Raw genomic sequence first — 25388 nt, 5'->3', positions numbered from 1 at the left:
TTCATCCTGTTAGCTTGCACCCCAGCACCGGTCATGAAAACATCCTGCAGGGAACTATGTCCAACGAATACCACCTGCTTCCAGGGCTCCCCCGGTTTCTAATCCCTGGATGCCCAGCTGCACAGTAGCTCACAGCTCTGCCCCTGGGTCAGGAGTGACCCTGACCTCCAGCATTGTCCCATCACCCAGATGAAGGAAGCAGTGCTTCATCCCTGGTGTCCCAGAGGAGCTGTTGGAGGAGAGGCTAGTGTTTCCCAGGGAGCAGCACTAGCCCCAGGTGCATTTCTGCAGCTTTCTGAAAGAATTGGGATGTGTGACACACCTAACCCGAGTCTCCCTGAGCTCTTACAGCATGCTTACGTGTATCCAAAATGAACCTCTGGCTGTTAGTTGGAGACAACTGTTGGCAGTGATAAAACAGTGGTAGAGAATAGTTTTAGTCTGTAAAATACACAAAATGAAACATCAGACTGAATTCTTACTAAAATTTTGATGCTGTTGAGCATTGGGGTTAGCTAGTGCTTCCCGCGTGTTTTCCCCTGGGTTACGTCCAGCATCTGAGTTAAGGCCCTGATTTAGCAAAGCATTTGTGCATATGCTTAAATCTGCCCTTGTTCAGCTAAGCACTGATACGAATACCTAAGTGCCTTGTGATACAGGGACAAACCCAAACGGGAGCCTATAAATGTAAGTTATGTAGCTGTCACAACTACCCCTTTAATGTTTTTTCCTGGTAGCACAGCTGTTCTCCTGGATTAACTATTTAATTAATCTTCATCTAAAAGGTCCTGAGAACAGTTCTATAATACTAACAAATGTACATAAATAACAGAACTAAAAAAATTCAAATGCATGGCTCAAAGTAAAACGAATATTGCTCAGAATACTTGTTTAGATTAAGATTAATAGCTGTAAACTGAGCATTCTAGTAGCAAATAAAAACCTGTTGGCCTAGAAAAAAACCCAAAACATTCAAAGTCTATAGGATTGGCAGCACTAATATTACTGTACAATGTGGAGTAAGGATAACAAATATCAGTGTAACATTGTGAAATGATCCACCTAACCTAAGCTTATGTAAACAAGTAGGCTTTGACAATGTTTATATGTCTAGGCATGATCCTGCACTTGGACCTGGACGGGTGGAGACCTGAGAAGGTAGAAGGGTGCTGTGTCAATGTGGTTCCAGCTGCCCAGGTCCCGCTGCAGGAGAGAGGCTCAAGGGTGTGATCCTGAAAACCTCTACTGGCATTACTAGTTCTACTCCTGGGAGCACCCCATTGCAGGGTTCAGTTCGGCAAGACTATATACGTATAAGTAAGGATTATTCACAAACATAAGGCATTGCAGAACTTGGCCCTAAAATGTCTATTTTCAGCAGAGAATCCCTTATCCACACACAAGTTCATATTTTAGCTTATCAAAAAATGTCTAAAATAAGGATCAGAGTCACTAGATGTTATGCTTAGTAACACAATTAATATTCTGCGTATTGGCTTCAGATATTGCAAAACATTCTTTTCATTAAAATCAAACCAACTATGAATCTTTCTCATAAAAATTAAATTAACCATGAAAGTTAAAAAAAAGAACAGACTGTTTTCAAATTTAAAAGGAGACATTAACAGAAATGAGCAACTCCCATTGTAATGGTTTTCCAGTGCTTTCCCTTCTGACCAGTGAGCACTCCGAGACTGCAGTTGTTGGTGGCCTCCAATCTTGCCTTGCATCCTCTATAGCATGGCTACTGCCGCTCTCCTTCCACCCGCTTTTTACGAACTAGACCAATAAAACAAGAAAAAAGCTGTTGTTATTGCTTTCCTGAATGCCTAAGGACTTTTCTCACTGACACACTCCCTTCCTAGTAACATGAATAGGAAGGAAAAAGCTCTTAAGAAATACTCAGCAGGGTTATGTCCATAAATGCCATAATTAACAGACCTTAATGCTAAACAAAACAATTGTATCTAAACTGCACTTTTCTGTATCACAGCCTGTGGAATTTCACCAAGAGTTCATATCAATACATTTTCTGTAAAAATCAGATTCCGACTTAAAGGTTTTAGATGATGAAGAAATCACCATTTCCAGTTCTTCCTCCCAATGGCTCCATTTAGGTTTTTGTTACAGGTTTTATTGTCCTTTTAAAAGACACTGAGTTCCAGCTAAGTTGATACTGGTCTATTCAAGTCTGCATGGCAGTGATCTGGATTGTTTAAGCATTAGGCATCAAAACTTAATAACTTTTGTAATTGCACAAGTGTATTCTATATAGGTAAGAAATAATCATATCCTTTTTAGAAAATAATTTGAAGTACTCTTCAGTGCTGATATCAATGAGTATTGGCAACAAGGAAAACATCATATTAGACCTTAAATTATCTGTTTAAACTTCACATGCTCTGATTGCATCAGCCATCTGATAGTAAGTTAATTAACTCTGGATTCTCACTAGAAACCAAGTAGGTTGAAGTTGCCATTTAGCAAAGCAGACAGTGATGGGCTTTGTGTTATGGGCAGGATTATTTTGACAAGCAGCCCCATGTAAATTTTTACAGCACTTAGGATACATTACAGCTGGTATAGAGCAGGTCTAGTTGGGCACCATTTGCTACTCCATACCCTAATAAAAATGTATTGAATGTTCTCTGACTTGGCCAAGTAAGATTAGTGAGGTTCTCCTGTTCGTGTGATACAAAATTTGGTGTTACATCAAACTGTCGTGTCCTGTGTCTGATATTGAACTGCTGAAGGACAGAACAAAAGCAGTAAAACTGGATGAATGAACACTTTTCACTACAGGAAGTCAATAACAACAATATATTACTACAAACATTGCATTACTTTACTATCAGGAGGTTTATTTCATAGTACTTTCTTGGCAGACTGCATTATTCCGAAGCTTACAGTGTAACATCAGTCCTTTGTGACTGCTTTCAGTGTTTTGTTGCTTCATTTATTTTATTTTATTGAATTCTTTAAGGTATTCTGTCCTACTAAATCTTGAACAAAACCATACAATACAAAAGCAGGAAAATGAAGATTAGGTACAGGACATATGTCTAATGGCAACTGGTTAAATAGTAGAAAAAAAGGTCTTTCTCTCTTTGTTGGTGAGATGTTTCAAATACCATTCTGGGACACTAATAGTTTCTGGACCAATAGTATACCATTGGAATGCTTAGGTACTGCTAAAAATTAAAACTGAAAAAAAATAGAAGTATGTGTGAAACAAATAGGTTCTAGCTCAACTTTTATCTTAGTTCTCACACAGAGAAACCCAAGCTGAAGCCAGCAAAGACATCATGGTTTGACACCCCACTTTGAAGTAGAATTGATTAAGAACACAGTTAGTATTTTTTTCCTTTCTTACTGAAAACTACTCCTGCCTAGTCATCTCCTTCTTATTCTGTGTGTTGAGCACACAGGGCAAAGCATGTCACCCTCAGGTAAAACTTGCAAAGCTTTATTGTCTTTGCCTGTACGAGGTCACACGGGCAGGAAAGTCTTTTTTGTTCCCTTGGTTGGGTAGGCTTGGTCTGTCATGGGCAGGGCAAAGAAGTGGGGACTGAACAAACGGGATGGGTTTGGCTCTCTGTTTACTGGCCAGAACAGCTGACAGGGCAGCTGGAAATCCAGGGTACTCCATGGAAAAGGGTGAAGTAACTCCCCTTCCAAAAAGGAGCGGGAGAAGGAGAAGAATAGTGGCTTCTAATCACAAGAAGATCTTTGCTGTTGTCTATTCTGGAGTCTGTGGAGCTATGCATCACCCCTCACATACAGCAGATGGAAAGTTGTAGAGTTAAAATTCAATATCTTGTACAGACAGGAAGAGATGTGCCTAGGAACGTCAGGGCTTGGCTCGCATGAACAAATGATGAGTGATGTAGTAGCATCTTACCCAGATCGTTGTTTTTAGTGATAGCTGCTGCTACCCTGGTTCTTGGACCTTGCTTTGTGAACTGGTATCCAAACTTGAGAATCTTGGAGTTTTCCTCCAGCATCTTGGCAATCTCCATCTCTACAGCTGTCCCCAGCTGCTGCCTCTGTTGGTGATGTGGTGAAATATCCCCAAAAGAAATGAAAATATTGGTTTTCATATGAGAGAGAAATAAGTGGTTGTATTTCAGTGCTGTGCTGCAAACTACAAAGAGAATCCTGTCCCTGGAGATTTTGTTCTGGGTTTTATATTTGACTTTGACCAGTTTTATTTAGATTTCCACTGTTTGGTTGCACGGGCATGGGACATGAGCTGCCGAATGACTGAGCCACAGAGGCTACGTTGACTTTGCCAGAGCCCTCTAGGAGAACCCTCTGGTAATCCATATAGAAAGGAGATAAAAGTGGACTCACTCAAGGCTCTCTTTACCTGGTTGTCAATTTTAATCTCTGTCAGGGATTCATTCTGTTTCAGTGCATCAATCAGTGCCAAAATACCCGTGCCGGTGATGAAGTTGGATTCTACATTCAGACTCTTCAGTGTTTTGTTCACTTTCAACATATCTGCAAATGCCTGAGGGGTCGGAAAGAGGGAATATGTGATAATGTCTTGAGAGTTTCAGGGAATAACAGAGAATATGCAAAACATGGCTTAGTACCTACAAAGAAATAAAACACAAATAGGCTTAGAAGAACATAGAGGTAGATCAGAAGAGATGACACTTCTTTGCATAGTAACAGGGAAATTCTGCAAGGGAAAATGAAGAATGCATCCTAAAGCAGACTCAGACCTACTTAAAAATTGCTGTGGGTTTGTTCCAAACAGTGTTTAAACTTACAATAGCTACAGGGTCATTGCTTCGAGTAGCTGCAAGGCTGAATGTCTTCACATGTGTGTTGCTTTCCAAAGCTTTTGCAAATTCTTTCAGTGTTGGAATAGGAATATTCTGTATTAAGAAGATAAACCCCATAATTAGGAAAGCCAGTCACCTCACTAGACGCTGATTTTAATTATTATCAAACCGATTGATTAGCAGCCACAGTCTATGCAATTTAAACATCCCCAATGCTTTTAAGAGTATCTCGGAAGGGACAACACGTTCTCTGCTCATAGTGGCCTTCAGAGACCCATGGAGGCCTGTGCTAGGATGTGATGTCAGCATTGCCTTTAATTGGGTCAGGCCAAGGCAAATGTGTGACCGATCTCTGAGCCGCTTTCTGATTTTGCTGCTGGTTGCTCAGTCTCTGTGTGCCCGCTCCTCCTCCATTTGCAGTTGTGGGCTAATTGAATTTGGCCGGTGGTGATTATATAGTGCCCATGAGATATCTTGCTTTACAGGCTGCTAAGGGAAGGCAGCCAGAGGGGGTCACCCCTTGGGCTTTTAATTGGCATCTAATTCAATATCAGGCATTGATGACCTTGAAACCTCTACAACAGTTCCCTCCACACCCCTTTCCTGTGTGTCCTGCCTCTTCTGAACAGTAAAGAGAGACAAAATTTGAAGATAAAAGGCAAGGGCTTTGGAAATATTTGAACAAACCGTCCTATGATGACATAAATGAAACCACAGCATCTACCTTTATGTTGTTGAGATTAATTTCTGTCAGACTAGGATCATTTGCTTTTATCCTTTGTAAACTTGCTTCCACGTTGGTCGGATTAGGTGGCTCCTCAAAGATGGGTTTGACCTTTTCACCTTTCACCACATCTGCAACACAAGATCTCATGAAATGTTGATGTGAGGAACAGGCATCATCACTAACAGTCTGACTTTTCAATTTTCATTTAGGTTTGTACTGTAGCATTCAAGAAAGGGTTTATATGAGCCACAAAACCTGGAAATGGGAGCATTAGCCCCTTTATCCCTGCCATGCCCTTTGCACCTTCTGTGCACCCAGAAGCATGTCACTGGAGGCTGCGGTCACAGCGGCTGGGCAGTATTGTCAGGGGCAAATTCCTCCTTTTATGTACAAAAGTACCGGCACAATTAATTTGAGCCAAAGCAGCTTTAAAGACTATTGTGTAGGATGTAATATACTGCAAGGGCTGCTTTGTTCTTTGCCTGACACCTGTAAAGGAAGGTGTGCTCAAAACTTGCCCGTTACATTAGTGAGAAAATGTCCCTGCACCTATGAATAGACTGTGCTAACACGAAGGAACATGACCAGGAGGCCCCTCTGTTTCCTTCTCCCTGCTGATGCTATCAGCCTTACTATAAATTCAATTAGCTCTTGTAAAATTGCAACATCTGCACTTCCTAAGTAATAAAACTATCAAAGCATGAAAAGCAAGTCCGTCTGCCAGCACCAAGATTTATGAAGTCTTTGAGTGTTCATGCTCCAAAGAGATACAATTTTTAATGCTGGAAGCTAGTACCTATCAATGTTCTTAGAGATGCATAAAAATCACAATTAGTACTTCTAATTCCCACGCATGTCGCTGTGGAGATTAATTTATAAACCCTGACCACTGAAGCCACTAGAGGCAAGAAAGGAATATGTTACTGACCACAAGTATGTTTAAACCCTTTTATTTTATGTTGTAGACAGTGAGTGATTTTGAAGACTTTTGCTTGAGTCTCAACATACTACACGTTGCTGTTCAGTGCAATGGGTAAAGTTCATGCCATATCATGGGCCAAAAGAAAACCAAGTATTTTTTTAGAACTCGTACTCTTAGTAGAGACGAAGTCTTACACAAACCTTGAGCTGATTTTCACTCTGCTGCCTTTTACTGTGAACTTTCTATTTGTTTATTAATTTCTTGAGAGACCTCAAAGTAATAACAGCTAGTAATAATCCAGCCTTCCTAGGGAGTAGGAAATTGAAAACTACTGGTAAAATGCTTATAGAGAATTTGCTCTACCTTGGAGGCAAGGATGGAAAGTAAACAAAAACCAGCAAAGCATTTTTTGCACTTGTGGCAACACCCTGCCAAGCTGGGACGGGGGAGAGACTTGCACCCTGTCCTCAGGTTCAACATCGCAGTATACTCAGTCTAGAGTTAGCAGTATTTTTCGCTTTCTACTTCTTGTTGCTTCCCATGAGTTTTATCATGTTTCTTTAATAATGGTGCTGTTTTGCCACACTGATAGGCAACTTTTGAGATGTTTCCCTCTTTTACTGAAGTATTTCACTTGGCTAAGGAAAGGTATTGCTTTTGGACCAAAGAATAAAGTGATGTGACAGTCATTTTCTGGTTCTTAAGTCTGTGATTGGAGCATAGTTTAGCTGACTCACATAGCTGACATTTTGACTTAGTACAACAAAAATATTCTGAAATCTATGTGGATTAGTAATGCATGCAGTTGCCTGTTACGAGATAGATGGCAGCTTGCACAGGGCCCCACCGGGGAGGCTTGCAGAGCAGCCTTAATCCTGAGAAAAATGAAGTGACATGGTGTCCTGCCTACTTTCCCACCTCCCCTTTAGTAAAGAAGGATGGAAATTAAAGTCCTTGGCAAAGATAGCTGCTGTTCTTATGGCCTTACAAGAAGAAAACATTTTTTGAGTACTGATTCCCTAGAAAAGAGCATTCCACAATTTTGTCTTAAAAAGCAAAGTTTAGCACATTTGATATCCCAGAGCTTGGAGGTGATGAGCTCTGGATCGAAGCTTGGCAGCTCTCAGGAACATCTGCACATCCATGCGGTCTCTGCCTCCCTATGAAGGCAGCTTGATGGGACTCTGGTCAGAGATGTGACTCTGCCAGGGATTCTGCCATGCTCCAGCCCTGTGGTTACAAGTCATTCTTCAGTTGCGGAACTGTAGGGACTCAGGGTGAGATGGCCTGGCCTGCGCCCTGGCCACCCCTTAGCTGCAGCTTGCTATGTTTTCTGTCTGTTCCCTAAATTGGAGTGAAAATATATATGTCTTGGCTTCTCAATTACTCCCATCCTGTCAAGCATCTCTGCAGAGCCAGTTATTGCTCTCTAGGAAAACAAAGTTCCTTAGGAATGATTTATTCGCATAGTACTGTTGTCATTATAGATAATGAATATTAAGATTATATTTACTTTAAAGAGCTTCCCCTCATGATTAATTAGATCAGTCAAGGTAAGGCCAAGTTACATTACACTAAGTCAAACCAATTCACTCAACCTGTAGGTGTGCAAGTCCCTAAAGATGACATATAGCCCACAAGAGAAATCTGCTTGCTTACTTCTCACGCTTCCTTTTCCATCTTTACTGCGGGCTCCTCCTTCGTCAAATTTTGGGTTGTTCACCATGTTGTGCACTCCAAGAACAGCTAAAATGCAGAAATACCAGGAACAGGATACAATGTTAATGGCAGGAACAAAGATTGCAGAAAAATACCTGCTACAAGTTCTAGTTTACTTCCCCAAACAAAAAAAAACCTTTATAAAATGCTAACTCTGAGTCATGCTTGGTTGTAGGGAGTCTTTAGGGGTCTAAATACTGGAGATACAGACATTTTAGTGTCAGTTTTTGAACAAATGAAGCAGTGTAGTATGCATATCACAGAAATGCCAGCTGGAAAGAACCACTGTGTGTCATCTCGTCTAGCCTCTCGCTCAAGCAGGAGTGTTGCCAGTATTAACCAGGTCAGCCATGGCTTTGTCTAGCTGGATCCTGAAAGCATTCAGGGATGGAAATACCACAATCTCTTTGGGTAACTTGTTTCAGTGCTACACTCCTAATTAATCTTTTTCTATTATATACAACCTGAACCACCTATTGCTCCTTGTTGCATTGTTTGGCATATCCAAGAAGAATTTGACTGTACATGTGGTTAACTTAATAAATTGGCATTCACACTGGGGTTTCTTATAGAAGCATATTGATGCTAACGTGCTTGTGGAAAAAAATAATATATTCCAGGGCTTCAAATAGTGAAGATATAAACTATTATGAGAGAAATGACAAAATAAATCAAAACTCCGTAAAAGAAGCTGCAGAGTCATCTTTTCTTCACATGAACTTCCATAGTGTCAAAGAATAAATTGTTCTGTGTTTGCTTCTTCCATAAATTATCTAATTGGACTTTATTCTATAGAATCATGCAGGAATTAGAAGTTATTAACTTAATGTAGATTTTTACTTTTATCACCAGGTTTTTCATATGGAAAATACTCTGTTCTGTAAGCACATGACTCTTAAGTTGCTGTTACAGATTATTTTCAGAACTCTCGGCAGTAGGTGTGCTACTTGCTGTTTTTCTTTGATACCTACAAATTCTGTCATGAATGGCTGGATACTGATCAGAGATGAGCAGAACTTGGAACTTCCTTCCCTGAACTTCAGACTTCCTATGAAGTGCCAGCTGCATTATAATCCTGTAATACACCACATTTCGCTCAGAGCCAAGACTAATGCATCCAGAAATGTGTGGTGTAGCCAGGATTTACAGAAGATAATGGCAAGATCATGTCCTCTAGAAGTACAATATAGTAGGTACAAGAGTTTTGAATTTTATTTTGATCTAACCCAGATTCAGATTAATCTAATATGGTGAAATATTCCATTTGGATTTTCCAAATGAAAAACAAAAAATTGTCAATAGAGTTTAAATTCTCCCACCAAAATTTTTATATAGACTAGTGGCCTAAAAATATAGACCATGGACCTCAGAAAGCCCAGGAAAGGGTAGGATCGACTCTGAAGTGGGTGGAAAAGGCAGGAGATGTCAATGGTTCCACAGTGAGGTCTCAACACTAGATTGTGTGGGGTCTGTCCTGGTTTGAGAGACACAGGACTAATTTCTCTTCTAATGCTTGGGAAAACTGCACTTTCAGAAGACTCCAGTGTCTGAATTTGTGAAAATATTTACTTTACAGCCAGCTATGGTGTGTGGGTCTCAAGGTCTCAGTGTTTTTGAGCTAGCCAGGTGCAGGGATGAGGAGGAGCGAGACCCAAGCTGGCCAACAGGATTATTTCATACCATCAACGTCACACTCATTATAAATTAGAAAGTTTGCTGCGAAGTCGCTCTCTCCCTTGATGGCTGCCATCCTGAGAACTTCGTGCCCTGGTGCCGGAGCCCTGAGGCCTTCCCTTCCTCCTGAAGCCGTAGCACTCGCAGTGTCCGACATTTGCTGTCCGCTGCTGGGAGTGCACAGCTTCCTACTGATATAATTGGCCGAGTATAATCTTTGCATATTCCGTATTGGTGTCGGGATCAATATCAGTTCTTTAGTGCTGTTAATGTTAATTATCTAATTTTATTTTATTAAATCTGTTTATACTTCAGCTCTCGGGTTTTCTTGTTTTTCCCGATTTCCCTTTCCCAGGTGGGGAGGGGTCATCGGGTGATAGAATGATTGTCTAAATGACAACAAATTGTTATGGGTCTCTCAAACCATAACAGGTCTTAGGATGACCCATTGACATTAATCTCATCAGCCCTGGCTAGTTTGCTTCTTCCCAAATTCAGATGTTAATCTTTTACTAGCATAAACATATGATATACCCACAATGTGAACTGCTTGAAAATTACAGGCGCCTCAAGAACTATAGATTGGCCTTTTTTATACTGTAGGATCAAATGTTATTTATGCAAGTGGATACATTTCAAAATTATTTCCTTTGCACACACTCTAAAACATGAGGTTATACTTTGGATTAAAGGAAATTAATTAAAAGTGGTGAAGTTAGACAGGTCTGTTCAACTGGCAACCAATTTTCTGATTCAAGGGGTTAGATTCCAAATTTCCTCATGGATGCAGGATCTTCATCCATTGCATCCTCTGACATGTTCATCCCACCACATGGGATGTCAGAGTTGAGAGAAGGTAGCCATAGCATGCTACAAACAATGTGGATGCAGTAAGATCAATGGTCCCCACTACAATGTAAACAGCCCAGCCTGTAGTCCTACCATCTTGATCTTTCCCTTCCCCAAAGCATGTTAACTGGTTCATCTTCTCCCCTTGCCTGCCACATCAATTAGAAGTAGATGAGAGACATCTAAAATGCAGCAGCTATCGAGTCACACTTGAAGTCCTCACGGGCAATGTGTGGCCCCCAGGCTGGCCACCTGTCTGTATAGTGAAACAGCAGGTGCTTGGGAGATGATTGTGAGACACTCCTAGTGGCAGGTCCAGGCAGAGAAGAACTGGATGAGTATGTAGGAGGATCATACATATATATTATCTAACCTGCAAGGTCGTAGAGCTCAGTATCTGAAGCGCTGGCCAGGGCTTCTTCTAGTTCCGGATCCAGGGTCACTTTCTCTTCTGTATGGGTTTCTATGGGCTTTTCTTTAGGGATAAATATCTTTCCTAAGAGAAGAAAAAAGCCAGAGTGAGTAATAAATTATTGGAATAACTCATCTGTCTCCTGGCAGTGCGGGTGTAAGACTGTGACAATGGAACTGCTTGGAAATACATCAAGGGCATGTTTTCCTTTCTTACTCGATGCTATCCTCAATGCCAGGATCTTAATAAGAGTCTAAAAATAAAAGGTGCAGATTTCTGCTCTGATTGCTAATATCGAAGCAAATTTCCTAAAACAATTCCCTAGGAGCAGTCACAGCTGGGATTTTTCTGAAGTTCCTATGGCCTTCAATAGGCAGAATCAGGTCGATGCAAAAAACTTGCAGAAATATCATCCTTATATTTAAATGAGGCACCAGAAACAGTTAAAGCCATCCTACTGCAAGAACCTTTCAGTTTACCAAATTCCATACAAGAGACTGAAAGTTTAGCAAACCTGTTCTCTTCCATTAACTCAGTTTAATTCCCAGTCTCTCCGTGAGTATTTCCTCTCTGTGTCTCCTGATGATCATTTACATAAAGGGCCTCATTCTGATCATCTGTGCAGGCCTGAAAAGTCTGAACTGAACTGAACCACATGTTCCCCAAGAAAGACTCTTGATCTGTTTGTCTCTCCTTGTATCCTGCTGTTACATTGGGGTCAGCAGGTGTGTGTTTCCATGCGATATTCCCCAAGACTGACATCATTGGCCCTTTTGCTGAAATGAGAAAACTGTAGGATAAATCCAGAAACAACACAAAAAGTCCCACTACTCCTGTAGCCTGCTGTTATAGTTAACCTCAGTAGTGTGATGATATAACTGCAAATACTTGACGCGAGACCCTTTAAATCAGAGCTAGGGCTGCAGTTCGGTCACCAGTGCCACTGGGGCTTTTCTCCCACTCAGCACTTTCTGTACCAAACCTATACAGTCAGTAATACATTAGGTGATGCCACATGCAACGGACAATGTCATTGCTCCGATACTTCTTTGAATTCCCGTGTTCTACTGTCAACTGCGGAATAGTTCCCCTCACCTTGTCCCTAACCACTACATCTCAAGCAGGCTTTAGTTAATCCCACTGTAATGAAGCTGTGATAACCTTTGGATGCAGGTGGCTTTGGCCACCTTGTCAACTTTGAATTGTCTTTTTGTGCAGCTTTGTACACTCTAGATGTAATGCTCGAAGCATATCCTGTGGCTTTCTGAAATGTCTCTAAAATAGTTTAATTTTAACCATATTAGTGATATTATTTGGTTACCATTAATAAATGCAGTTCTGATATTTCGTGTTGAATTACAGATGCTTTTTTCTGCTTTTACAACACTGTCATCCTTTTGTGGCTTAATTTTTCCCCATTATGATCCAAAGTATTACTTTCATGTAGATAATGCCCAGTTAATTTATCCCTTTCATACAAGTTTGCCTACAGGAATTTCTATGCTGTCAGCTTCCATGACTGAAGTCACTGAATAAGCTCAGAAAAAAATTTTAAGGGACATTTCTGAAACTCTGGCAAAGTTTACTGACACAGAATTTGAATTATCTACCCTAGAGATATTTGTACTAAGGCTGTATAATTTCTGAGTACAAAACTGGGTGTAAGGTTATGAAAAAAGATAAAGTAGTATCATATTATGATTAATTTTTCATGCAATATTTTAAGTAAGTATTTTTTTAAGAAGAGGCTTCTAGAAGATAAAAGCCTCTGTGGGCCAAAGGTAAGAGTCATTTTTACTTTCACATTGCACTGGGTGATATGAATCTGAGACAGTCATTCCAGCAACATCAAACAAAAGTCAAGTGAAAATCTGGGGTGAGAAATACTGTGTGAAGATCTATTAGTCATGTTCTCTAGATTTCATAACAGCACAGGTGCTAAGATTTCAGACTCTCTCTGTACTACCACCTAAACTGAAGTGTTGGATGGCAGCTTCCAGACACCACTGACCAAGATTTAACTTGATGCCAGTTTGACTGGTAAGGATAACATAAGGAAAAAACTTCATAACTATATGGCCATGACATGGCCAGAAGAGGGCCACGAAGATGATCAGAGGGCTGGAGCACCTCTCCTACAAAGACTGGCTGAGACAGTTGGGGTTGCTCAGCCTGGAGAAGAGAAAGCTCCGGGGGTGACCTTATAGTCTCTTCCAGTACCTAAAGGGGCCTACAGGACAGATGGGAAGGGACTCGTTATCAGGGAATGTAGCAACAGGATGAGGGGTAATGGTTTTAAACTGAAAGAGGGGAGATTTAGATTAGATAGTAGGAAGAAGTTCTTTACTGTGAGGTTGCCCAGAGAAGCTGTGGCTGCCCCATCCCTGGAGGTGTTCAAGGCCAGGCTGGATGGGGCTTTGAGCAACCTGGTCTAATGGAAGGTGTCCCTGTCCATGGCAGGGGGGTTGGAACTAGATGATCTTTAAAGTCCCTTCAGACCCAAATCATTCTATGGTTCTGTGATTCTATGTTGGAAGCTAGAAGACCAAAATTAATCAGAATATCTGAGTAAAGAATCAATAGTGAGGAGTACTGTCTGTGAAATATTTTCCTTTCAGATCAGTGGTGATTTCACATGAGTTTCAAGTAATCTGTAGGTCATTTAAGATCTTGAGGGAATCCCACTTATCTTTATCCTGACTGATAATATTATTCCCTAACAGCTATACTTCACAGAGCCATAGCTCACATGAAACATCTCCGTCAGGCAGTAAGAGATTCTTCACAGATGCACACCCCAGCCAGACTGTTAACAAATACTGACAGACATCTATACTTTCACACATGACATTGTAAGGGCACACAGGACCTCAAGTCTTGTGAAAACTGGACACAGTATGTATTACAGTTGGTCCTCCTCTATGGACTTTGGGTGTGGGTAGGCCACACTGAAGAAAGCCAGGGGTAATGGAAACCAGTACAGGCTCATACTTTTTCCATGCAGTTCACATATATAGGAGTACAATTTTTAAGCATTTTTTTCAGGCACATGTAATTCTTGGATGGCAGCCCAAATCTTTTAAAATGTGTATATGACTCCCAATGATAGTTTCATTTAAAGCATTCTTGGCAAATGTTTTAGAAAAAAAATCTATTACTGGTTATATGAAATATTTCAAGGGGCAAGGTCATGTCAAAGATGGCAATATATATCTTTAATATATGTGGGCCTTGCTGGCGTTCAGTGGCATTTTAAAAATATTCTTTCTTTGGCTATCAAGATAAGAACGTTCTTTTGCATTATCCCACTATGAAGGGATGCTGTGGCATAGCAGATAGAGGTTAGAAGAGCTTATGCATTTAGCACGTTATTAGGAATTCATTACCTGTCCACCAACAGCAAAACTGTGTGTCTGTGTTTACAGATGGCTGTCAACCAGTTTTCCTTCATTATTTTAAGGATAGAGTTTAAAGATCCAGGAGGTTCCTCCTAGTCTCACATCCATACATTGTCAATTCATTATACTGTGCCATCATGGAATTCACGGACAAAATAAAATATGGATTGTGGCCTGGTTGTTTCAATGGTCCAGCTTAAATTTAAAATGTATTATTTGGAAGAAGCCTTGAAAGAATAGTGACATTTTATTATTTTAAATTGAGATTTATGAAGAACGACTGCTGCTCTTGGTGCTCTTCATATTCACACTGTACTTTAGAAGGTACTTTATTATAACATTGCATGTGGCATAATTAATGTCGGCTGTGTTACATTTTGCCTCCAGAATATACTCATGTTCTGTGCTAAGTCTTAATAGTAATAGCTTATCTTTCTACCAATGAAAAAAAACAGTGACAAAAGTTATGTTTATACATGTCATACTTGAGCTACATCAGTGTCAACAACACTAAGATAACCACATTTATGTACAAAAATAATATATTCTTGTGTTTAACTGCAAAGAAAAATTCAATTCTGGTAAAAAAAAAAAAAGTAAGCATTAAAATATCACTTTATTTTTACACATGCATAGAAACCCAAATCGTTTTGTGCTTTTTTTTTCAAGATGAAATTTTAAGCTTAAATCAATGCAATTCTCCCCTTCTTTGTGTCAAACTGAGATAAGTGCCTGGGGTGACCTGGGTGACAACTGAGGCGGCTTATTATAACCCAGGGACTTTCTGACTGTGAGTGCAGTGAGCAGAGATTTGTCCTGGCTCAGTCTAACAGCAAACCTATTCCTTTTCCCACACTGCAAAACTTCTATTCAAATTGAAATATGAGATGGTTCATGTTTTACTCAAAAGAGGCTCAGGGAAAAAATCCATTGAAAACCAGAGAGAATAAGGATTCAGTAAAAAGGCCTACGGAGAGTTATAGAAATGCAGAGTGAGACAAAAGGAAAACAAATTCTATGAAAAAAAGAAATACACTGGGTACAGCCATAAAACCATAGACATAATTTTGCCACTTGGTTTCAGCAAGCTCTGATTTCCTGCATTATGCAAATGCTCCCATTAAAGCAATGTCAAAGTAAAGCAAGGAAATTAAATGTATCCTTAACTTCATCTCCTTATACAATAATAGTTAACTACATAACCACATATGCATATCTATAGGAAAATATATTAATTGAGCAGGGAACTACGGGAACTACTTCAAGTCTATTTTCCTGAAGTAAGTTTATTTGTTTAGTGTTATATAAGGGGGGGGGGGGATTTTAATGGCATAGTTGGTAGGATTTTACTAGTGTGTCCAATCTAAAAAACATTTTGAGGATTTCATCTTTATTTATAGTTAACGGCATTTGCAACATCATTTCTGGTACATCTTCTCTCTGCCTTTCTTCTTATGTCATTAGACTTTTGTGAATAACTATAAATTGCTACCATTTCTATTTAGTATAAATACTTAGTATTTATTCCCACCGAGTACAAGCAGAAACTCAACAAAGCACAGAGCAATGGGAAATAAGCCTATTTATGCAAGCTGCAAAAATGTCCTTTTATTTAAAATCAGTTTTATTAAGGATAGTTACTTAATTTTATAATATAAATGCATTTTCTGACATAATTGTAAAACAGTAATGTACTTCCTTTTCCTATAAACCGTAGTTCAGATTATTGTACTTTCAAGAAAATATCTGGTTACACTTATTCTTACTTTCAATACATCACTGACTACAGTGAGTGCCTGTTTATTTTCAATTACAGAACGTTGCACTGACCTTAGAAGTGAAACTCAATAATCTTGGAAATCTGCCTTGCATAAATCACAGGCACCTGATTCACTTTTTCCATTTTGCACTATTCTTTTCTTTTGAAGCTTCCTTAAACTCCTCTACAGAGTTGTATGAAAATGGAGCTAAATTAGTTCTTACCAGGAATAAATTTGTATTATGAAGAAGAAAAAAGGCCAAGTTGTAGTCATTAAAATGCAGTATCATAATTGCTGCTGTACTGTTACTCTTGGATTAGAGTCTACATATTCTATGCCTGAAAAATTACAATAATGGAATAGGAAGGTTGCAAAGTTAAGCTTTCCAAAGTTATTAAGTCTATTGCGCATATACACAAAGAGTGAAGTCAAATTGCAGCAGCATCTTTGACTTTGGTCAGCGTGCTATGATTCTGCCAGCCTGTAAAGAATTCTTCTGGAAAGTATACTTTCCCAAATAAAAGAAACAAAAGCCAACCTATAATCTTTAAAACAGAAGGAAGCCCAGAATTTCATCAGACCCTCACATGAATTATCACAATAGTTAGGATCCCTGTAGTCCTACAGCAGTCATCTGCATGACCACCTGGGTGAACCCACTTCCCCAACAGCAGCAGAAAGTTCTTATGTCTGATGTGGAATGGCAGCAGAGGAGGAGAGTCAAGCTGTCCTGCTGGGCTTCAGGTTCTCAGGGACATCAAAGAGCCTTGAAACTTGGGCAAGGCTAGGTGCCACACTAGTTATGTTCCTCTCTGGCCTATTTTCCCCCATCTCACACATCCTTCTCCTCTGTTCCTTTCCTCATTGCCCACCATGCCTTCCCCATCCCTTGTGTGTCCCAGTCCAGCTCATCTTTGAATTCTGACCCTTCCCACCTCCTTTCCCTCTGCCCTCTCTTCCTTACTACTGCTCTTTTCTACTACATCTTCTTTCCCCAGAGCTGCCACATCTAGTCCTTCACCCAGAACATACTCATACAACTCCTCAAAAACCAGTCCCTCCACCTCTCTGCTGGCTGTTTACATTTTTTTCTCCTTTACAGAGCCCTTCCCAAGTGAGGGGAGCAGGAGAGAGTCTCCCTGCCCTGGTTCTGGTGTGACAGTGGCCTCTCAGGAGCAGTTTGGAAGAGCATCCCACACCTTCCAGCTGGCCATGCCGGGTCTCTCTGGGCGCTGCTGGGCTGGCACACATGCTGTCTGCACATCCAGGCAGGAGCTCTGAGGACATGACTAATACTCACTGCGGGGAGAATATTTGGAGAACGCTATAACAAACTGGATGTACAAGAAAGTACAATATTTTGAAGATGCCAAATTCAAATGTATTTCCCTGGGGATTGTAAAGGGCATATATTTCAAGTCCCCTCTTCAAAGCATGGAGGCACTGCAGCTCATAAAAAAAAACAGCTGGAAAAATTTACTTTAGAGGGCTAAAACAATGTGTTTTCTCCTAATCTTGTTCTTGGAAACAGCTGAGTCCTTTTTGCTGACACTTTCCAAAAATTCAGCCTGAGGCAGACTCTCAGCATGGGAAGTTTCAGTGTGAACTGTGTGAGTTTGGCAAAGTCATGAGCAACTAAAACAGGGTCTTACAAAAGCAAGCAGTGAAAGGCACTGGCTCAAGGCTTTACTGTCAGCAACTACAGCACTTTCAGTGCTTTAAGAGACAAACATCGGTTCTAAATTTAAGCCTTGAAGAACAGGAAGAAGGTGGCAAAAATTTAAGCAAACCATTCCAGCATTGGGGGTGGAAAGACTGCCTTTGTCAATACAAGAACACTGTGCCTCTAAACTCTAATTTTTTTATATAGAGTCTGTTAGAGAAACTGGAATTGGAACTCATTAGCATCTACTCTAGTACTTTGACCTTCTGAAAATTACTATCGTTATTACTAGTGCTGCGTATTGATGCTCTGCTTGCCACAGCACAACATGCAAGATAGACGGTCTCTGCCAGAGCAACTAAAAATGGGTTTGCCCAAAAGTTCTCTGGTTTCATCATCCTTATTTTCTTACTTTTCCCTTTTATCAGTTGGCTAAAAATGTTAGCATTTAATTCCATACAAGCATTTAATCCCACCAAGTGTTCCCCTTCCCTTTCCAGCCACAAGCAATAATAGCCCAATCCACTGGAGTTTTTCTGTGACTGTGATGAGAACTGGACTGGATCCAAAATCAAATGGTTTGGCAAGGAGCGGAAGACCTTGTAGAAAACAGGGATAGCGGTAAAGGGTTGAAACAGCAATCCTTATAGCAATTAAAAATGGCACGGCCAACTTATCATAGCTAATGATATTTCACAACAACAGAACTTTTTTCAATTATGTTTCATTAGTATCGTGTAGTTAAGAGAACCACTGCAACAAAGCAGAAACAGAACTATTGTTAATAGTTTATGTTTGTATTCCAGTAGTGCTCAGATCTTAACTGAGATCAGCTGTACAGACCACAAGAGCAAACATGCACTGTTGACATTGCTCTTTAATATTTTGTGCCTGCACTGCCCCTTACTTTCTCCACTTTCTCTTTTTAATTCTGGACATTTCATCAACTTGAAAATGGTACAGGAAAGGCTGCACAGTGATCTAAGTGTGGTAACCGGCTGTTCTAGCTATGTGTGTTAAATGCAGTGGCTCAGTCTAAGTAACTTCTGTAGTCCATCAGGTTCTATGTAAGGACTTCTGGAATATCCACCCTAAGTAGGAACTAATCCAAAAATACATAAAACAAACACTTACAAGCTGCCAATCACTATGGCTACAGTTATCAGCCCTAACTCCCTGCATCTCCATAGCTCATTAATAACGAACCCTCTGTTTGTGGGGATGGCTGATGAACAGCTGTGTTGCACAGCAGTTCCTGAAACCCACCAGATCGTTTGCATACCACAACGGGAGCAAACACTCACCATGGGAACATTCAAATGATGCACCCGGATTTGTGTTAAGGAGGGTGTGGGGTAAAGCGGTCTGAAAAAATTGCTTGGTGGCCAGTTTGGGTGTGCGCCTGGTGGGCTGGGATTTGTCTAGCCCCGGTTCAGCGCAAAACCTGGGGTTTCATTGAAATTTGAGAGCTATCCCATAAAGGCTTAAAACCTTCTTTTTGTACAGCAATTAACATAGTACATTAACAAGCTGAAATATGGCAGTGGGTCAAAACCCTAATGCATGCCATACGTTTGATTGTTTTTGCCAAACATTTCCAACCTCTCAAAACCACGATTACAATCAAAAACAAGACAACTCCCTGTACGACCAGCCCCCCACCTTGAACTCATATTTAACACTTCCTGTGTTTTAACCGCTCTGAATATCCCCATCAGCTCTGGAATTTGTTTTGGCTTGTTTTCTAGCACAATCAAAACCTGATCGTTGTGTTCAGCATATAGAGACCAACACAGACAACTGAATTTTGTCCTTCGGCAGCTGTTTGGTATTGCTTTTAGGTCAAGAACTCTGCAATACATTAACACAAAAAAAGAGAGGCAGAGACACCAGATAAACAACAATGATGTATCACAGACTATTCTGGAAGGAGGATATTTTAAATGCCACCTTCTTTTCAGCTCATCACTGAATTTTCAAGTCAGTATCAGCTTTGCATGATAAACATAGGAACTGGTAGAAATGTTACTTAGCATTTGGTAGAAGCATCCCACTTCCTAAATTTGAAAAAATAAGTGCTCTCCAGTGGCAGAAAAATATCAAAGTACAAAACAGTGACAAAAGCTTAAATGACACTTGACATATTCTAATCCTACCAACACACAAATATTCTCAGGTGGTAAATAGTGCCAAAAGGTACACTGACATCAACACCTCCCATTTCTAATTATACACAACTGGATGCATTTTGGAGCTGCCCAGAACGTAATTTTTAACTAGAAGAATTAGTGTAAAATTAATTGGAGACTGTTTACGGTACGGCTACATTATAGCGCTGCTATAACGTAAAGAAATCATTTAACAGGCATCTATATAATATAAATATTTTTATATTTATATAATTAAATATAAATATTTACCCATCTGTAAATACATCTTAGAGACCATCAACATGCACAAGGTGAAGGATAAGCTTTTCCCCAAGAGATATTCTTCTTTAGTTTCTTTTATGACACATTTTAGAAATGGAAACTATTTATTCTGAACTAATTGCTGAGCTTTGGAAGAATACTAATTATTCTCTAATTTAAGTGACTTTAAAACTATCATGCAGTGTCATATCTTGGAAATGTCTTTGCAGGACTGCTTTATTTCCTTGCATGGAAAATATCTTAATATAAATGAAAATCAAGTCATTAATATCTTAATAGAGTTACTCTGTTATTTTCTCTTCAATTGAGTTTGTCAAAATAAGTACTGCCGTTGTTACAAGCACGGATTCTAAGATCCAGAGCCAGCCATACATGGCCTTTACGTGACATTCATGATGTTTCACCAGATTCACCCAATTAGCAGAATTATCATACAATTCATAGGAAGATTCCAGTAGGCAGATGGAGATCTCAGTCATATGTTTTATAAGGGTCAGATTCTGCATGAAGTCTTTGTGGTGCAGAGCCAGGGGGATGGAGAACAAGAAAAGGGGATGGTGAAGCCCAGTGCTTGAACTCGGGTTGTCTTTCTGTAGGACACCTCCTGCCAAGTCAGGGGCAGAAGAGAGACAAAAGTACCAATATGGGATCAAGTTCAAAATAAACAGATTCTTTCTCAAAGCCTTAAAGCAGCACAAAAATGACGCTGTGCTGTTCATCCAGTTCTCAGACCTCAAGATCCTGGACCTCATCAGGTGTACAGGTCTGAGATTAATTCAGTTATTTCTAATATTAACAAAGAAACAAAGGGCATTTTCATGGCATTTGGCCTTTGAATTAAAACAAAATTTAGTAGAATTCTTTGTGTTTTGATTATAGTTGTAAAATGACTGTTTCATTTGACTTAATCTACTAAAGCTAATACTGAAGATTTTGTCAGGAACTGGTGTTGTACAAGGAACAAGAGAAATTTAGGGAATGATTCCCTTAGCCTAAAATGCTGTCATAACCTCCTAATTCTTAAAATTGTAATTTTGAATCAAATGATCACAGTGTATCAAAAAAACAAAGTAAGAATAGCTTTATATGCTGGCATGGCTGAATTCACTCTGTGCTGAAGGAAAAGGGGCGTGTGTGGTTATTTGTGTTTGTAAAGCCGTGGCATTTCCACACTAGAGACACCAGGAATTCATAAACAGCACTAATAAGCACTTTAAGGGAAGCAAACATAGGAATAATACTGGTTTAGCCTCATCAAAAGAAAACTGAAATAGAATAAACAGGCCAGGATGTACAATAACACTGTCAGGGACAATACTAGGATTAGTTTTGTACAGATCAAGTGCCAGCCCTATGGGTATACGCAATTCCACGCGCTGCTGGATTTTGTGTACTTATGTTTCAGGCATGTTTGGAGATCTCAGACACGACTAGAGTGCAGAATGCAAATTCTAAGCCCTAAGTCAGTAAGGTGAGACCTGACTGAAGGTGTTGGTACAAATATGCAGAGATCTGCAAGCAGTAACTTGCACTGTGGTAGTACAGTGGTGTACGCGAGACTGGAAAAAGGAAACAATTGGTAATAAATCCATACTACAACAACCCATTTTCCTTTCTGTACAGTACGTGCTTGATCACTCCTGCTACCAGCAGGATCTCTGCAGTGTCCCTGCATTTCAGTGGGCTCAGAGCTGACCCTGTGAATCGCAGCAAGTGCAAGTGGAATAGAGGAAAAAGCAGGTTGAAGAATATGCTGTATGATAAAATAAGACGTCAATCAGACCTAGCTGAAAAATGGCTCGTTTGTCTAAAAACATTGTTTCAAAGAATGAGAACACAATGTGATGATAGTAACAGCTCTTGGCCTGCAAATAACATTTTATATCTTTGGTAATGGTACATAAAGTAAAAAATGTTGCACTTGACTTTCATGAAATATCTGCTTTCCCTTAAGCAAGTCCCACTGAAATAATGGTAAATTCATTAGATGGCCAGAAACAGACACAGGTATAACAAGTTACTTCTTGAATGAAGGGGTGGCCTGAGCTAGGCATTTTTATTCACTGTATATAAATGAGGAAAAGGAGGTAATGGTGCTAAAGGAACATTGTTTGCTTAAAAATATGACTGTTCCTGCCCTAAGGTTATCCTACCAATGTTTGAACAATGAGAATTAGGTTTTCCTGTTTTTCCCTTTTTTTCCTGTAGCTATAGGACAAGGGGAAGCAGAGAAACTGTCTGCATGAATAGCATTGCCAGATGTGCTAGTAAACAAATGGAAAAATACTTATAAGAGTATTCCCTGAGCTATTACTTACAGCAATTGTAGGCAATACTTACTTGGGAAGGGATTTGATACGTTTCCTCCTAAACACCTCCCCCAGTACAGTGCCCTTGCTTCACGTGGGAATAGTGCCAGTGAAGTCAGGGCGGCCACCCTTGTCCATCCCCGACTGCAAACAGAGGCATTTACTGATCTGGGAGCTGCCAGTGGAGCCCTTTGCTGGACCAGTGTGCCTGTGTTCCCACACCCACCAACGGGTCTGCTCAAACCTGCCATAATAACTCCAGAGTAGCAAGGCAGACCAGGTAAAAACACTGCTTCATCTGCTACGACAGCGCTCGCAGCTCCTGAGCTTCACCCTGCACAGGAACAGCCTCTGATTCTTTTGTGCCAGCGTATTCCACACCAAGGCCAGGCAGCAGTGGATGCTTGTGCACTCCATTATGCAACACCAACATGAAGGCACACTGTACCTTTCTTTTCCCCTGTATATGGTACAAAGTCTTCTCTGTCTTTGTGCTCAAGCGCTTGCTTCTCCAGGTACGAGAGCAGGCGTTCTCTGTCGAAAGGGCCCGTGGCAGGCTTCGTGGTCTGGTCCTTTTGCCGAAATCCTGCTGGAAGCAAGGCGTTCTGTGAAAGAGAGGGAGCCATGTAAAGGGGATGATAGTGTTCCAATTTCAATTTCAATGTGGTTTTTTTTTTAACAAAACTATTCTTTGCATGTCACTTCACATAATGCTCTTTGTTGACAGCAATAGCACACATTACTTAAATGAAACCATTAAAACCAGGATATCTTCCAGCCTTCTTGTTTGCATCACCTCTTAATATCTTTATTAACCATATTTACAATCACAGAACCAAAGAACTGAGCAAGATCAGAGCCTTTTGTTTTACACATATTATAACTAGAGTTTGCAGTCCGGGTAAATAGATCAGGATAAGTTTTCTTCTCTTCATTTACTCTTTTTCCTTCTCATGTTTCTCTCTTTTCATTCTTTCAAAAATTCCTTTTGTTCTAATGCAGATGTCTCCTGGACTTCAGAAACGCACAGAAAGTAATTGGTGAATTATGTGGACTTCAGCTATTTAGAGTATGCAGGAAGCAAACAGACGAAGCCTCCCTTGAAACATGTAGCTGTGTGACCATACAATTGCATCCGCATCCCATAATATAGGAAGATGCATAAGGCTCCCACATTTTTGCCCAGAAAAGCGCAGAAAGGAATACAGGTACATGGACTTTGCAGTGCATGCGCAGTAAAGCCAACGTGCTGAAGATGCCCCAGAGTACTGCAGAAACACTTCAGCCTTGGCCAGAACACGCACAATGAGTCTGATCTCTGGCAAATATCCAGGGAATCCTAGGCACATCCAGTAAGCTCAAGTCACTAGACATTTTGTCTGTGCATGCAGACACGTGCCCAGAGTGCTGCAAGTTTACGGCATGTATGTAGCTTGACTACAAATGCACCAGGGTTGGGTTTTTTGTTGTGACTGTTCTGTGTCTCCTGTGGAGATGGCAGATACTTGAACATACCAGAAAATGCACTGTGGAAGTGGGAGCAGTGAGGGAAGTGGCAGCACAGAGTGAGAGAACAGTAAAGCCCACCCTTAATTTCCAGTAAGTTTGTGATATAAAACTGGAAGCTATAAATCTATTGTGCTCTTTTCAAATTTATTTTGTCTCCAGAGTGAATGGATTTTATCTGCCGGTTTATTTGCCAGTTTTCAAACTCCTACATCAGTTTGGAAGGTTTTGGGGTAGGTAGAGTCAGAATTTCCATCCAGCACACTTGTGACTGTAGCCTCATTATTGTAGGACTGAGTGGTTCCCAGGCCCGAGATCTTTAAATTCTTTGTGAGAGTGCCTTCAAATACCCAAATTATCCTTGCTCTCGAGAAAATGACAGTTGTGTAGCTGAATCTTATTTTTCTTAATCATGCCTAAAGATACTCTCTTCAGCTAAAAATATCTGTGCTGAATGACATAGTCAACAGATTTGAAAAGTTCAAAAGATCTGATCTTCACAAACACGCATTATGTTTGTTTGTTTATTGCTGTGTTCAGAAATAGCAGCCATAAAAAGCTTCTCATGCTGCAGTGTACAAACATGATTAAAGATTTAAATTGCAGACAAGCTTGTGTCTAAATAGACAAGGGATAGAGAAAGGGCACAGCGACTTGCACAAAAGCAAGTAGCACACCACAGCAGGAATAAACCCAAAATGTCCCAAGCATACCTTTAGGGTGCACTGCCTCTACTGTAACAGAATACAAATATGAAATGCTGCAGTATGTGGCATTTATAATCAGCAGCTTTTGAACTACGATCCACCCAGTCCCCGTTACTAACCTCAGGATCAAGGTCATCGAGAACATGCTCTAGCTGTTTCAGTTCATCCTCTGAGAGTTTGCTGAGTATTTCATCTTCGTTGATATTCTTATATTTTTCCAACTCTTTTCGGAAGGGCAGAGACATGGTTCCTGCTGCACTGGTTGACTGATGCTGCTCTTCAAGACTTCAACCATCCAGGAGTACTGAGCTTCTTGCAGCTTCACTCACTGTTAACAATAAAGCATTATGAGTATCTCCATTTAGCTGACACAGTCCTAAAGAGCCTGCACGCTGAGAGTCACATTTACACTTGATTAATGAAAACAAAGCAGCAAGATGTCCTGGCTCAGCGGAGGGGGAATGGGAAGTGCTGGGGCTGCCTGTGCAGCAGTGGCCCAGGAAGAGCAAGGAAGGGT

At 40.3% G+C, this 25388-nt stretch overlaps 1 protein-coding gene across 2 annotated transcripts; it reads right to left on the bottom strand.

The window, feature by feature from the left end:
* Positions 1-1542: 1542 nt before the first annotated feature.
* LOC309676198 (tropomodulin-2) lies at positions 1543-25116 on the bottom strand (the record flags this gene model as incomplete). 2 transcript variants are annotated; one of them, XM_082488693.1, is made up of 9 exons in its annotated part: positions 1543-1779; positions 3902-4046; positions 4370-4513; positions 4779-4886; positions 5518-5648; positions 8102-8188; positions 11058-11180; positions 23107-23263; positions 24991-25116. In XM_082488693.1, 9 exons carry the CDS (start codon positions 25114-25116, stop codon positions 1745-1747), a joined length of 1056 nt encoding a protein of 351 aa, XP_082344819.1. In that variant the 3' UTR covers positions 1543-1744. The 2 variants fall into 2 exon arrangements, with proteins under 2 accessions (XP_082344819.1, XP_082344820.1); XM_082488694.1 differs by lacking the exon at positions 4779-4886.
* Positions 25117-25388: the final 272 nt, after the last annotated feature.

The sequence above is a fragment of the Vanellus vanellus genome, assembly GCF_965231255.1.
Source record: "Vanellus vanellus genome assembly, chromosome: 11".
NCBI classification, from domain to species: Eukaryota; Metazoa; Chordata; class Aves; order Charadriiformes; family Charadriidae; genus Vanellus; species Vanellus vanellus.
The sequence above is the reverse complement of the archived record's forward strand: the minus strand, read 5'-3'. Positions and strand labels throughout refer to the sequence as shown.